The sequence below is a fragment of the Ailuropoda melanoleuca genome, chromosome 2 (genome assembly GCF_002007445.2).
Source record: "Ailuropoda melanoleuca isolate Jingjing chromosome 2, ASM200744v2, whole genome shotgun sequence".
Lineage (NCBI taxonomy): Eukaryota > Metazoa > Chordata > Mammalia > Carnivora > Ursidae > Ailuropoda > Ailuropoda melanoleuca.
In genome coordinates this window covers 138,849,066-138,862,470 of record NC_048219.1, presented here as the reverse complement: position 1 = coordinate 138,862,470, position 13,405 = coordinate 138,849,066, and the positions used below count along the sequence as shown (strand labels likewise).

Sequence of the window (13,405 nt, the reverse complement as noted above, 5' to 3'; positions counted from 1 at the left end):
AAGAATACATTATGTATTTTAAACAATTTTTATTTTCTGTTCCAATTATGTTAGGTAATACTTTAACTCCAGTGATTTGGGACCAATAATTAGCCGTACTTGACATTAAGTAACATTATTCCTAGTAGTCACATTAATTCTCTAAACAATAACTAGTGATAGCATCAAAACCATGCTCATGAAGAATCTACCTTAAGTTCCAAATGATTCTTCTCTCAAACTTATCCTTACAAAAGTATTGGAGAATCATGCTTATTTTATAATGTAAGTATATTCATAAATAAAAGCAAACATCCATAATTTTAATACATTTTAATGTCCACATCAAAATATAGTACACAAATGCCTTCATTAATTAACAGCAGCAGTGCATATTATAGGAATCTGTAGGCAACACAAATCATTTTTTAAAAAAGATTTTCTTAAATCTAGACAATATAAAAATTCTTTAAAAAAATTTAAGTTTGAAGATAATTTTTTATAGCCAAGGATACCATATTGTTTAATATTGAGCCAATGTAAATCTGATCAATGAGTATGGCATTTATTTACTGAGTAAATAAATGTATATAAAGAGCTAAATATTCATATGATTCTTTTAAGTACAAGATTAGCCATTTAAAGCATATAATCACCATTAAAACTGATTATATGTAACATAAAAAGAATCTGAAAATATATCAAAAGAACACTTTGCCTGTATAGGCTTTCAAAAATGACATAATTTAAAATGTTTTTAAAATAAAAATGTTTTTAAATTTACACTGTTCACTACTTACTTAAGCAAGACCTTTTGCCAGCTGTGCTTGCACCACCTGAACACAAATTGCCTCCCCGATGAATTAATTCAAGTTCCAAATTGGTTCTGTAAATAAAGCATTAAAATATATCTCAATTAGACTGAAGCAATACTTTTTAATTTGTTTTATTGATATGTCTGAATCAACCTAAATAAAGTTGAAGAACTTTATGAATTGTTTATGGAACAGCCATAATAATATTTTATCTGATATTCAGGAATAAAAAGGGAAACAGTTTATCTATCCTCACATATGTTCATATTTATAACCTGTAAAACTGCACACATCATGATGTAATTGTTGCAAAATCCCAAATGTTGGCAAATACTAAAAACTGGGCCTTAAGGAAAACAACAGCAACACATTTCATAAACCTGCACATGAATCTGATGGAAGAGCTTGTACCCAACTGTTAGCCACTGAGTAGTAGGTGGTTACTGTCATCTAAAACACGAGTGCATACCAACTTTTCTATCAGAGAAATGGTTATCACTCACTGGAGCTTAGATGATATCTAGAAATCAATATTGAAGAAAATCACTAACATCAAAGTAGCTATCAACAACACATAATTAACAGCAGCCTCTTCTATGGACTTCTAAGATGACAGTTTTATTAAAGTACATTGTGTAACTACTGGCACTGTTAAACATCAATAAAGTTCATATGGATCTGAAATTGTAATATATTTAGCACTTACTAGCTTACAGATTAGTAGCAATTAGTAAATCGACATTTTAAAAATCAAATTGTTGAAGAATCTAAAGATTTACTCAAAAACAATAAAGTTAAATAGCCAATGAATTTTGCCAAAATAAATGAAAATTCTGAGTGATAAAAATGCATGTATTTTTACTTCAACAGTATTAATAAACTTAAATACACCTTTATCTGCCACTGCTAAAACTGAATAAACTAATTTATATCCAAGATATGCATTTGACACTAAAAGATATCCCCATCTTAAAAAAAAAAAAAAAAGGCAAAATTTCAAGCTTACTTTGCAAATGAATTCAAGGAAGAATATGATCCTATTTTACTTAAAAGTTTGAACTGCTTTGAGTTGTATTTTTAACACAAAATGTTTTGAAACATTATTTTCATATATTTACTTATAAATGCAAACTGTTAACAAAATTAATATTCTTAAATCTGTACATTTGCCACCCATTTTTAAAGGAATGCTTTAATCCTCTCTACTGGGGTGGGGGAAAAGCAATTTAACATTGATAATGTTCCTGCTCAGAGCTCCATCTGGTTGCTGCTGATAAGGGCATCTGTGTGACAAGGGAATTTTCCACCCTTCAGGCGATTTGCATTGCTCACTGAACTTCTAAAAACCTACCAGCAAGGAAGCAGGGACAAGGATTTCATATTAGTGGACAGAAAGCGAGCGGAGACCAGCATGTGTTCCTTCATCAAGGGAATATAAATGAGATCAATATATTTTGTTTTCACAAATCTTCTGTTGCCTAATCTGTAGAAAAAAATTAACGGCTATATTCTCTTATAAAAACTAAAATTTCCTAGATTGTACTTTTAAAAGAGCTAACCAGAAACATGATCAATTCTTACAAACGAATGTCAGAACCAGAATGTCAACTTTTATTTTAGCACAGTTTGCAAAAATATTCATTAAAATATAAATACAAGAACAATTCTGTTTATCAAATAAAATACTTTAAAGGATGACAAACATGTTACCAAGAATTTTATTTTAAAGAATACTTGAAAGAAAACTACTAAATCTAATTAATTATTTCAGATTATGGTCAGAAAATTTCCTGAAAAACATTCCTTCTGACATTAAAAAAGAAAAAAAAAAAAAACCCAAAAACCCACCCATCCAAAGGGTTAATATCATGTAATAATCTAGGACTTTAAAATCAATATGTCAGAGGCCCTAACCCTCAGCTTTTCCTTATTTCATTTACATCAAAATTGGTCCTTTGAGATTTGCTAGAGAAATGAACATACAAATGTGTCACATGCCCCATGCCTGATCTTCCCTCACTGTTGAAAATCCCAACACAATATTCTGTCTCTGCCCTCCTGAATGGGTGATATAAAAATAAAGACTGTTCTCAAGAAAAGTAGATGCTACTTTTTAATCTTCCTAACACAAATCCATTCAAATTAGTTTGGAAAGAAAAAAAGAAGAAAAAAAATCTGTCACTGAAACAAAAATGAGAAAGATTGCTTACGGCCTATCGTGGTGCCCACCTACATATTCCACTTAAAAACTTCTCCAACTATGCTCCAGCTTCTTTTTCAATGACCAAGATCTGCTTTCCCTTCTACCCTCCTCCACCCTCCTTTGGTATGAACTTCTATTTTTAGAGCTATAATTTGAAAAGCAAATGTGTGTATACACATGCACACACACAGACACTCAAACACACACTAATTAATACCCCTGTGGGATCAAGGCCTGAGCCTACTACTTACTGGTTGAGCAAGTTACTCAATATCTCAGAGAGAAAAAATATCTTTGTCCACACCATACATAGCCTATATTATACAAGACTCAGCTCAAGCTCTAACTCTTCCAGAAGTTAGGGAGAACTAATTCCCTTTTCTTGAGACAAGAAAGAAACATTTCCACATACTTTATATTTCAATTTGATAATATTCCCTTTTAAAGTTCTATAGCACTTTTCAGTATGAGTTTTTTAAAACAAACTATATTCTGTTTTATACAGATTGATGTATATTGGTTTTGTCTTTCCAACTAAATGGTAAATTCCCGGAGAGCAGAGACCATTTCATATAAAGCTTCTAAATCCCTGATGGTACATAGCAAAATGCTCAAAAACACCTTAGGAACCAGAAATCTCTTTGTTTGGGTATGGAAGCAATGATAAGATTCTTTAGTCCCCGTAGCTTATTCTCTTTCTTTTGTTGACCCTTCCTTCTATTCCCTTAAAGCCAGCAGTGAAATAAGAAAGGGGTGGGGGGTGTTTTATCAAAGAATTTCTTGGCTTTAAAAAGGATTCATAATTTGGTATTTTAGCAAGCATTCCTTTTATTTTGAACATACTTAGTTTATAAAATTTAAACTTATAATGAAACTAATATGTAAGTAAGTTGCACTCATTCTACTGCACAATTTACCCACTGTGACTTAAAGATACCTCTCATCTATATCTCAGTTATTCATGTTTCATCTTCTTTCCATTTCCATGTTTCTTACTACATACAGGCCAAGTGTTACTCACCAATACCTCTAGGCTATATGTAACCTGAGTCCAAAATCCTTGGAAAAATCAATTACTAAAATTAGTATCACTTATTGTTTCAAGAAATAAATAATAAATTGGTATTTAAGTGAGGAAAGCTTTCCTCCCCAAAATTAACCTTCCATAATCCATCTGAATGACTGGTATTTGCAACAAACTGTTTTTTGGAAATACAATAAAACTTGAATATAGTAATTTTGATTAATTTTAATGTAAGAGAATGATATCATTCCAACAATTTCTTCTCTGCTGGCCCTCAAAAAATCCTCCAAGGCTTCACCATGCAAACAAAATAAAAAACAAAGAGATAAACTGACCTATAAAAAACCCCAAAAAACAAAAAAAAAAAACCCTCTAAAACAATTATTAAAATTAACAGCTTTACAGGCTACTTAACCACTAGAAATATTTTGTTCCTAAACAACAAAAAATTTAAATTCCCTAAAGAGCAAACTAAATTACTCATTCAGTGGGGAGAAATTCAGCTCTGGGAAATAAGGGTTGTATTCCATTCAAATTTCTAATGTCAAATACAAATAAATGTACACATTCTAATGAATTATACATTTAAGAATCACAATATTTAATTTAAAAGTTAAATAACTCAAAATAAATTTGTCTCTAAATATTTCATTTAAACATTTAAGCATTTTAAATATTACCAAATATTTTAATGCCTACCTTTTAGGCATGAAAATAATCATAATCTGTAATCATATGTATTTATGAAATTAGGTTATATACTAGGCATAAGATATATATAAAGACCAGTTTCTTACCTTGAGAAAATTACATTCTATTCAAATAGGATACAATATCCTTTTTTCCCCTTAATTCATGTTTTTGTTAATTTTTTAGCTAATTTGGTTTCTGTTTTCTTTTTAATAACTAAGTAAAACTTAGAGAAGGCATGCAATCTCACTCTAAGAACTTTGCAATGGCCTAAACTTTAACCAAAGGACAATGAGTTTTTTAAGGGTTACATACTCTCATTTGCAGAAGCATTTTCTTGTTGTTTTAGAGTTTATAATGAGCAATCAGAGAAAAATGGGAGGAGGAGAGAACACATTTTCTGTTTCTCCATATACATCCATAGTAAATAACATTTGATATCTGTCCTTGCTTCTCAATAAAAGAGAAAAAACAAAATATGTTGACCTAAAAGTCTCCTACTACCATGGCAACCATAGAAGGTATTTATATATTTAACAAAATAGGAATTTATATATTCAAGAAACAGGAATCTAAAACTGCCATTAAACTAAATCTAAATCAAGTTATTTGATGTATCATACTACAGAAAAATTCCATGGACAGATCATTAATATTCACCCAGAATTTTCTTATAAGATCAATCCTAAGAAAATAAAAGGCATAAATACATAAGCAACATAAATATAGTATTTACACATATACACGTATATATATACACACACACACACATACATCTGTATAAACACACACATATATACATGGCATAACTGAGTTGGTCTACGTTCATCTCAATTTTCTAAAACGTTATTGCAATATTGTATAGAAGTTTTTTAAAATCTTGAAACCATGGCAAAATTAAATTATATTCAATTTAGTTTTTACATAAAGTGTATTTTATTGCAAGTATGCAGCTGGTAACTCTCCAGACACAAAATGTTGAATTAACTGTTGTATCTTCTCCTGAAGCATTCTAGATAAACAACAACAATAGTTTAAGAATATGCAGACTAGAAAGTTACTTCCCAATCCATTAGATCCTTTTACATCAATCCATGTCCAGCGTTTGCATTCTTAAACTAGATACTAATGTTTCCTTATCTTGAGCTCTAACTTGCTTACAATTTTCCTAAATCTGGTTTCTTTTTTCCTGGGTTCTAAAGACTACATATAGCTCATTTACTCTTGTTGCCCTCTGGTCCATGAATGAGGCAGAGAGATTGGCCCTGGTGAACTGCATGCACATATGACCTATAAAAGATGAATACAGGGGAGGAAAAAGGAGGACAGTAATTGAAAGAACAATAGACCTTGACTCAGAGATCTGAGTTCTAGTCCTACGTGCCACTAATTTGCTGCATGACATTAAAGTTACATCTCTAAATCTTACCTATTAGACTACTACTTGAGACAAGGTACAAAAAAGTATGCTTCTAGGGATATCCAGGGATCTACATCAGTTCTGGCAGAATGTGTTTACAAGTTTCTAATTGTGCCTGCTTCTTCCCTATTTACTTCTTTATGGTTCTCCATTTTCATTCAATTAAGGGTTCTAAAATTCCTGTTTAGAACCATTTCTTAGGTACTGAACACCCACTCAGTCAATTAGACTAATCCTACCTAATTTGAAAGATGAGGATTATTTACCTCTGTTTTCTTGAGCCCCCTGCTAGCTACTAATAGAGGCTTAGAACTTGATCTCTTGCTCCACCTCCCTTATCTGATTTTCTAAACCACCTACAGTATATTACTAGATATTTTACTAGCTTAAAACAAACAAAATAAGTTCTTCTTACTTATAAAATAAAAACAAATTAAAAGTGTTTAACAAATTATAATGTTTTCATTTTCAGTATTATTACTTTTTGACAGGACTTCAAAAGTGATTTCTTAACAAGACCCTTCATATTTAATACTCACATGCTTTGAGATAGACATCTGTCCCAAAATGTTAATAATACACTTCTTCCCACATATTCTATAATATATAACACTTCACCCAATATTTCATGAAAATAACTCTTCAGAAAATGAAGGAAACCTACATTTTTATGATCCTTTGAGAAGGTTCTAAAACTAGCCATAATTTCAACCACCATAAAAAATATACATCCTTTCTTCAAATAAATATTAACGGCATAAATAAAACAAAAAAACAACTATTCAGAATAAGTAAATACTAAAGTATATACCATATATACCTACCTAGCAACAGAATACATAAACAGAAAATCATTGTCTGGTGAACCTGGGGTCTTGCTATAGTCTCTATATTTTTTCTGAGTGGTATTTTTTATATCTTTCATGACAGATTCCATTTCTTTACTTAAGTTGGTTTCTGACTGTAAAAAATGCAAACATACATATAAAGTTTATTCATATTCATTTTCTCTAATATAGTCTAACATGACAATGTTTATCATATGAATACATTAGGAAATTAAAGTTAATAAGTTAAAACAGATGTACATTAGCTATCCACTATAAATATACTTAGTGCACAAAGATAAAATAGATCAAGAAATACCTTCTCCTATTTTATCCTAATTCTATACTGTGATTGGTTAGCCTATAATCTAACCACATGAACTAACCACACAAACCTATATTCTAAACAAATGAGTAGATATCATTAAAATAATATTTTAGAACAGCTTCCATGTTTATAAACAATCTGACTTTCATTTAAGTTCACTTGTCAAACACTAATATTGATGTCCCTTGCTTTAAGCATATTTTAAACACATACAAATTCGGATTTACAAAAGAAAAAACCACAGACTCTAAAATTGGTCTTCAACTGAGAAAAGAAACTGCGAGGACATAAATCTTTGAGTAGCTTTTAACTATGAATTTCTGTTTCAAAAGTCAAATATTAATAATTTTCATAAATTTACTACTTAAACTAGGCACAGCTATCACTTCTTTCAGAGACTATATCATAAATCTGTAATGAAGGTGAAATATTTAAGTATTTAAATTAAATAAATAAATCCTACTGGATGGGATAGAAGATGGGTTCACTTACACTAAATCCCACAGTAAAACAGACTGACTTACAGTGAATGGCTCAATCAAGTATATGATATTTTATCTGATACATACATACATAAAGTGTATGTAACTCTATAATTACACATATATAAAGTGTGTGTGTGTATGTAAATGTATCATCTTAATCCTAATATATCTAATGGGCATATTTCTAAGTGATTAGACTATGCTTTACATTGCGAGATACATATATATGTAATTTGTTTAATTGTTTGGCTTTGTTTTTAAAGATTTCAACTCTTAAAAGAGTCTAACGATATCTAAGCTTATAGGATTTCATGATCGGGAAGATGTATATTAAAACTATAACAATTTTGGGGTGCCTGGGTAGCCCAGTCGTTAAGCGTCTGCCTTTGGCTCAGGGCGTGGTCCCGGCGTTCCAGGATTGAGTCCCACATCGGGCTCCTCCGCTGGGAGCCTGCTTCTTCCTCTCCCACTCCCCTGCTGTGTTCCCTGTCTCACTGGCTGTCTCTCTGTCACATAAATAAAATCTTTAAAAATAAAAATAAATAAAAATAAATAAATTTGGACTAAGGATAAGTATAGCCTCTGGTAATAATTTGTTCCATTATTCTCATTTTTGTTTTTAGTAACCACAAACAGAAGAGAAAAACATCTAAAAGCAATTGCTTTTAAATGTTTAAAGGTCCAGAGTAATTTAGAAAGGAATGAAAATGAAAGGAAAGAAAATGAGAGCTGAAAGCAAGGCTGAGTTTACCAGGATATTTCTGCCTTACACTGATGCTTACTGGGAAAGCTCCCGGCCGTCCCTGCAGCTCTTCCACTTCCTTTATGAGATCTTGTATGCTTTTGTTACTAGGACGTTGCCAAAGGTTACTTTCCACATTGCTCCCAGGATAACAAGGAAGAACACTGTTAGCAAACTGCCTACAGAGAGGACATGTGAATTCTCCTTTGTCCACTGAGAACCCCTGAAGAACCTGGTCATTCTAAAAGATGAAATAAACATACAGATTCATAATGCGAACACCTTTACAGAAAACAAAAATTTACACCATTACATTTCATAAACAAATGAACTATGCAAAAAAAAAAAAAGACATCTCTAATATGTCTTAAAAACATAAAGTCTCTTGATGTAATGAGCACTGGGTATTATATACAACTGATGAATCACTAAACTCTACCTCTGAAACTAATAATACAGTACATGTTAATTAATTGAATTTAAATTAAAAAAAAAAGCTGTTACTTGAAGAAAAAAACATAAAGTCTCTCATTTGTTGAAGCTTATCAAATGACTTCACTCAAAATGGCAATCATGCAACACTTGCCATCACCAAGAACTGCTTACATTCAAATAATGAGGCAACTGATGTGTAATATGGAATTAGGATAAAGAATAACTTAAAAAGTAGGCCACGTTACAGTGGATCACCTTCCCCTTACCCCATGCCCTCATTTTTATAATCTACAGTTGACCACTAGGAAGATTTTCTCAGTGCCCATGTTCCTCAATAGAGAATAGACAACTTCTGAGAATAAATCAAGCGTAAAAAATGTGATGTGTCTTTGTCTAACTGACAAACACAACTAACTGGACTTATGCAGTGAATTTGTTTGGGTTTAATGGATAGGGGAAAGTTTCAGTTAGAGTACTCAGAATGTAAGTGTGACACCCTTTCTTTCAGATGTTTCTGATAGAAGAGGAGAAAACAGAATTTTCTAAACACAGACACATAAGTATATGTCCCTAGGAGGAAATTCTTACTCATGAGACTGCTATACATGCTAACTAACCAGAGGACTTAAGGCAAAAATCCAGACTGTTACATTTTTTTCCTTTCTTTTGCCTGACACCACCACACAGCCATTTTGCTCTTTTAGGCCGTGACAGTTGTGTAGTTCTACCCACTATACTGCTCTTTTTACCAGCAGTCTCTTTCTTATTCTGCCACTAACCTAATGCTTTATCTCAAAATATGTATTAATGCATTAATGTAAATGTATGAATGCTACAATATGAACCTTATTACTAACAAGACAAAAGTGATGAGGAAAAAGGATACAAAGAGAAGAAAATCAATCTGCCTATGGTTATAAAGGTAATGACAACGTTAGGATGAATTTAAGTTTCCCCACTCTTAATGTAGTGCTCATTTCACTATATCTTGGATCTCAAATACTTTGACTAAAAGAACCAAATTCTACTTTTTTTTTTTTTACTTTTTGACATTTATTTTTTTTCAAGTTCTTAAAAATGTAACACCACATCTTCTGAAATCCCATTCTGTAACTATTTACTAAGCTCCTATCGTGTGTCAAATGCTATGCCAGGTGATGGCATATAGACTTAAGATACATCTTCATTAAGGTACTAATAATATAAAAGCAAATAGAAACAAATACATTACAATAATAGTGTGAAAAATACAACAGAAAAAGCTTCTCAGAGAAGACCTGTGAGCTAAATTTTAAAGATACACAAGAAGGGTGTATAGAAGGCTGGGTTAAGAGTCCTGATCATTGAAGGACATTCTATGATAAGCTCCCCTACGGCCTTAATTTTAAAGAATGCTAGATCTCCCTCCTTGCCTTGATTGAAACTAGGTTTTTTTTATTGAAGCCTCCCCAGAAGCCTTCTCATGTAGGCACTGCTCTTCCCCCACAGCCCTCACACCTCAGCATTCTTCTCGTCTCTAGTGCTGGCTTGAGATCTTTACTCTTGCATTCTCCCACCTTTGTGGCTCACGTCATTTAGGGATATCACCCTTTTCCTTCCTTTTTACTGTCATCTACTGCCCTCAATCACTGAAGACTTTGGTTTTCCTCATTGCTCCAAGTCCTACGACCCTCTTATGCTAATTAGGTGTGTATGGGGACAACCGATCTTATATCTTAGTCCACCAGCTCTTTGACCTCATTAGCTCCTATGGCACTGACCTCCACTCTACTCCAGTATCTGTTACCATGACCAACCCCTTATACTAAAATGACCCAAATGGTTCATATCTGAAAATGTTAAATCCAAACAGCTTACAGTGTGACTCCCAGTGCCTATCTCCTTTAGCTTTAAATCCTCCCTTCTCTCCCAGTTTATCAAGCCTTTCCTATTCTGCCTACACACCATGATGTACCACTTCAAAAACTGTTCAGTTAATACTTCTCATTACCCCTCCATATGTCCTTCCATCATATGTAACCCATAAAACCTTCATACAAAATTAACCCAGTGTATGACTTCTCCAATTCTGCACTCAAATTAAGTGTTATTAAAGAAAACTGAAACAACTTCTTGCTACAAACTGTTTCCTATTCTGCCTGCACACCATGATGTACCACTTCAAAAACTGTTCAGTTAATACTTCTCATTACCCCTCCATATGTCCTTCCATCATACGTAACCCATAAAACCTTCATACAAAATTAACCCAATGTATGACTTCTCCAATTCTGCACTCAAATTAAGTGTTATTAAAGAAAGCGGAAATGACTTTTTGCTACAAACTGTTTCCACCTCAACTGAGCCCTGAATACTTCTTGGCAATCTTTCTCCAACATCCTAGGAAGAATTCTCTCACCCAATTCCAAAGTGGTTTTTCCAAACTGCCTCCTCACTTCTCAAGTCCTTTCACCTACCCCAGGCTTGCTCCCTTTACTCTAGAAGCATAATGCTACACCTATATCAGAAAGAAGAGAGTCATGACACTTCCTTCAGCTTTCTGCCTTCTTCCACTCCAATGTTTACTCAATAAACCCCATAAGTCCTTCCATCCACTTTCTTCCTTCTACTCTCTTTGTTAATATCTCCTAACTAGTCTTCCAATCATACTGTTGCCACTATGATCCACCTAATGTGAGACTCTTATTCCCAATCAAAATCTTGCAATGATCACAATTATCTCTCACCTTGATTCCTTCCTCCTCCTTACATTCCACATGCTATCTCTCACCAAGTCCAGAAGACCCTTCTGCTAAATATATTTCAAATCTCTGAGCTCAAGCCACTATCATCTTGTACCTCCTAAATACCATCGCAGTCTTTCTTACTCTACTGCAATCCCACGATAATCCCCTATCATCTGCACAGCTGCCACAATGACCTTTCTGGAGATGCCATAACTCTGCTTAAAATGGCTCTCTGTAAAGAACCTATTTAAATAAAGTTCAAAATCCTTACATGAACCACAGGCCCTTTACAGTATGAACCCTAATTACTTTTCCAGTCTTATCTATCATCACTCAAGCACCATACTTCATCAAATGTTTTCGGCATATGTTCCAATAAGACCCTGTGTATACCTCATAACACTTAACATATATACTGCAACTGTCTATTTATTCTATCTCACGCAATGCATAGTAAACCCCTGGAAGGAAGGAACTGTGTCTTATTCACTGTTGAATCCCCAATGTCTATCACAGTATCTGGAACACTGTAGATACTGTGTAAAATATTTTTGAATGAATGATTGGAGATGTATGAAAAATGCTTATTGTGCTTAAGGAACTATTAATTAGCTTATTAATGCTGAATTGATGAAAGATAAAGCTAAAGCAACAGGCAAGCCCAGATCATGAAGTACCTTGAACACTATTCAGAGAAGAGTGAACTTTACCCCATCAGGAAGAATTCAGTAAAGGATTTTTAAGCCAACGACATATCAGATTTACATTTTAGAAAGATCAATATAGTGAATAATTTAGACTTGGAGTAAGGAAACTGATGAGAAAGCAATTGCAATAGTCAAGATAACAGATGAAGGCATACACAAAAAGGTAGAAGAATAATGAAAGTAGAATATAGTCAAGTGAGATTTAAGAGACGGAATAAGTGGAATTTACTAAGTGACTGAATGTGAGAGGGAAGGATATGAAGGGAAAAGTAGGAATCCACTGCTTCCGAGTTAGGAATTGGGAAATAGAGAAGGCCATGCTTTTAAGAAGCTCAGCTGAGAAAAACTGCAGCTACAGGGGAATGCAAGGTTAAGGGAAGAAATTCGGAATGACAGGGGCCTGAGCATCTTTATGAACTGAAAAGAAAGGACAGAACAGGCAGAAAAACTGAAGATACAGAAGAAAAGGAGGTTACTTACTAACAGAACAAGGCCCCCGAGGTGAAACAGAGAAAGGAATACTAGAGCATCAACAGAAAAATTATTCCTGAACAGAAGAAGGAATACTACCTCAAAGAGTAAAAAGGAAGGATTGGTTGGGATGTAGACTCATTTATCAGGGAATAGATAAGCAAAGTAAGAAGCTAAGCTTAGTATGTGACGGAAACCCACACTGTTTTCTTGGCGACCAAAGAAGAGACAGAATCTGATGAGAGGGAAGGGATCTTGGAGTTTAAGTGAAGAGCCTGGGATAGGGGAGGCAAAATAGTGGCTAGTCTAAGCCACTATTATACAGGAAACCACAAATGTACAGACATACCACTTCACTTAGTTTTAGGATTCTTCTAGCAGGGTTAGCTGCCTGGGTCTCAAATCAAGACAAGAGGATTAAATGCCTGCTATTCAGAGCAGATTAGGCATAATACAAAAAAGTGAGTCTAGGGAAGAACTACTACTAGGAAAAATGCAAAGGGGTTAAAGGACTAGAGATCTTGACGTCAGAAGGAAAACACACTAATGAGAA

General features: G+C 33.3%; 1 protein-coding gene across 6 annotated transcripts in view; it reads right to left on the bottom strand.

Annotated features, from left to right (window-relative positions):
* Positions 1-13,405, bottom strand: part of UBR3 (ubiquitin protein ligase E3 component n-recognin 3) — a 238,463-nt gene that overhangs the window by 76,999 nt on the left and 148,059 nt on the right. For 4 of the 6 annotated variants that reach the window (XM_034654712.1, XM_034654715.1, XM_034654713.1 and 1 more), the window contains 3 exons: positions 8,542-8,754; positions 6,956-7,092; positions 780-865 (listed from right to left, as the gene is read on the bottom strand). In XM_034654712.1, the coding sequence (XP_034510603.1) occupies positions 780-865; positions 6,956-7,092; positions 8,542-8,754 (436 nt within the window). The remainder of the gene's footprint in view (positions 1-779; positions 866-6,955; positions 7,093-8,541; positions 8,755-13,405) is intronic. The other 2 variants (XM_034654714.1, XM_034654717.1) reach the window with 1 other exon arrangement.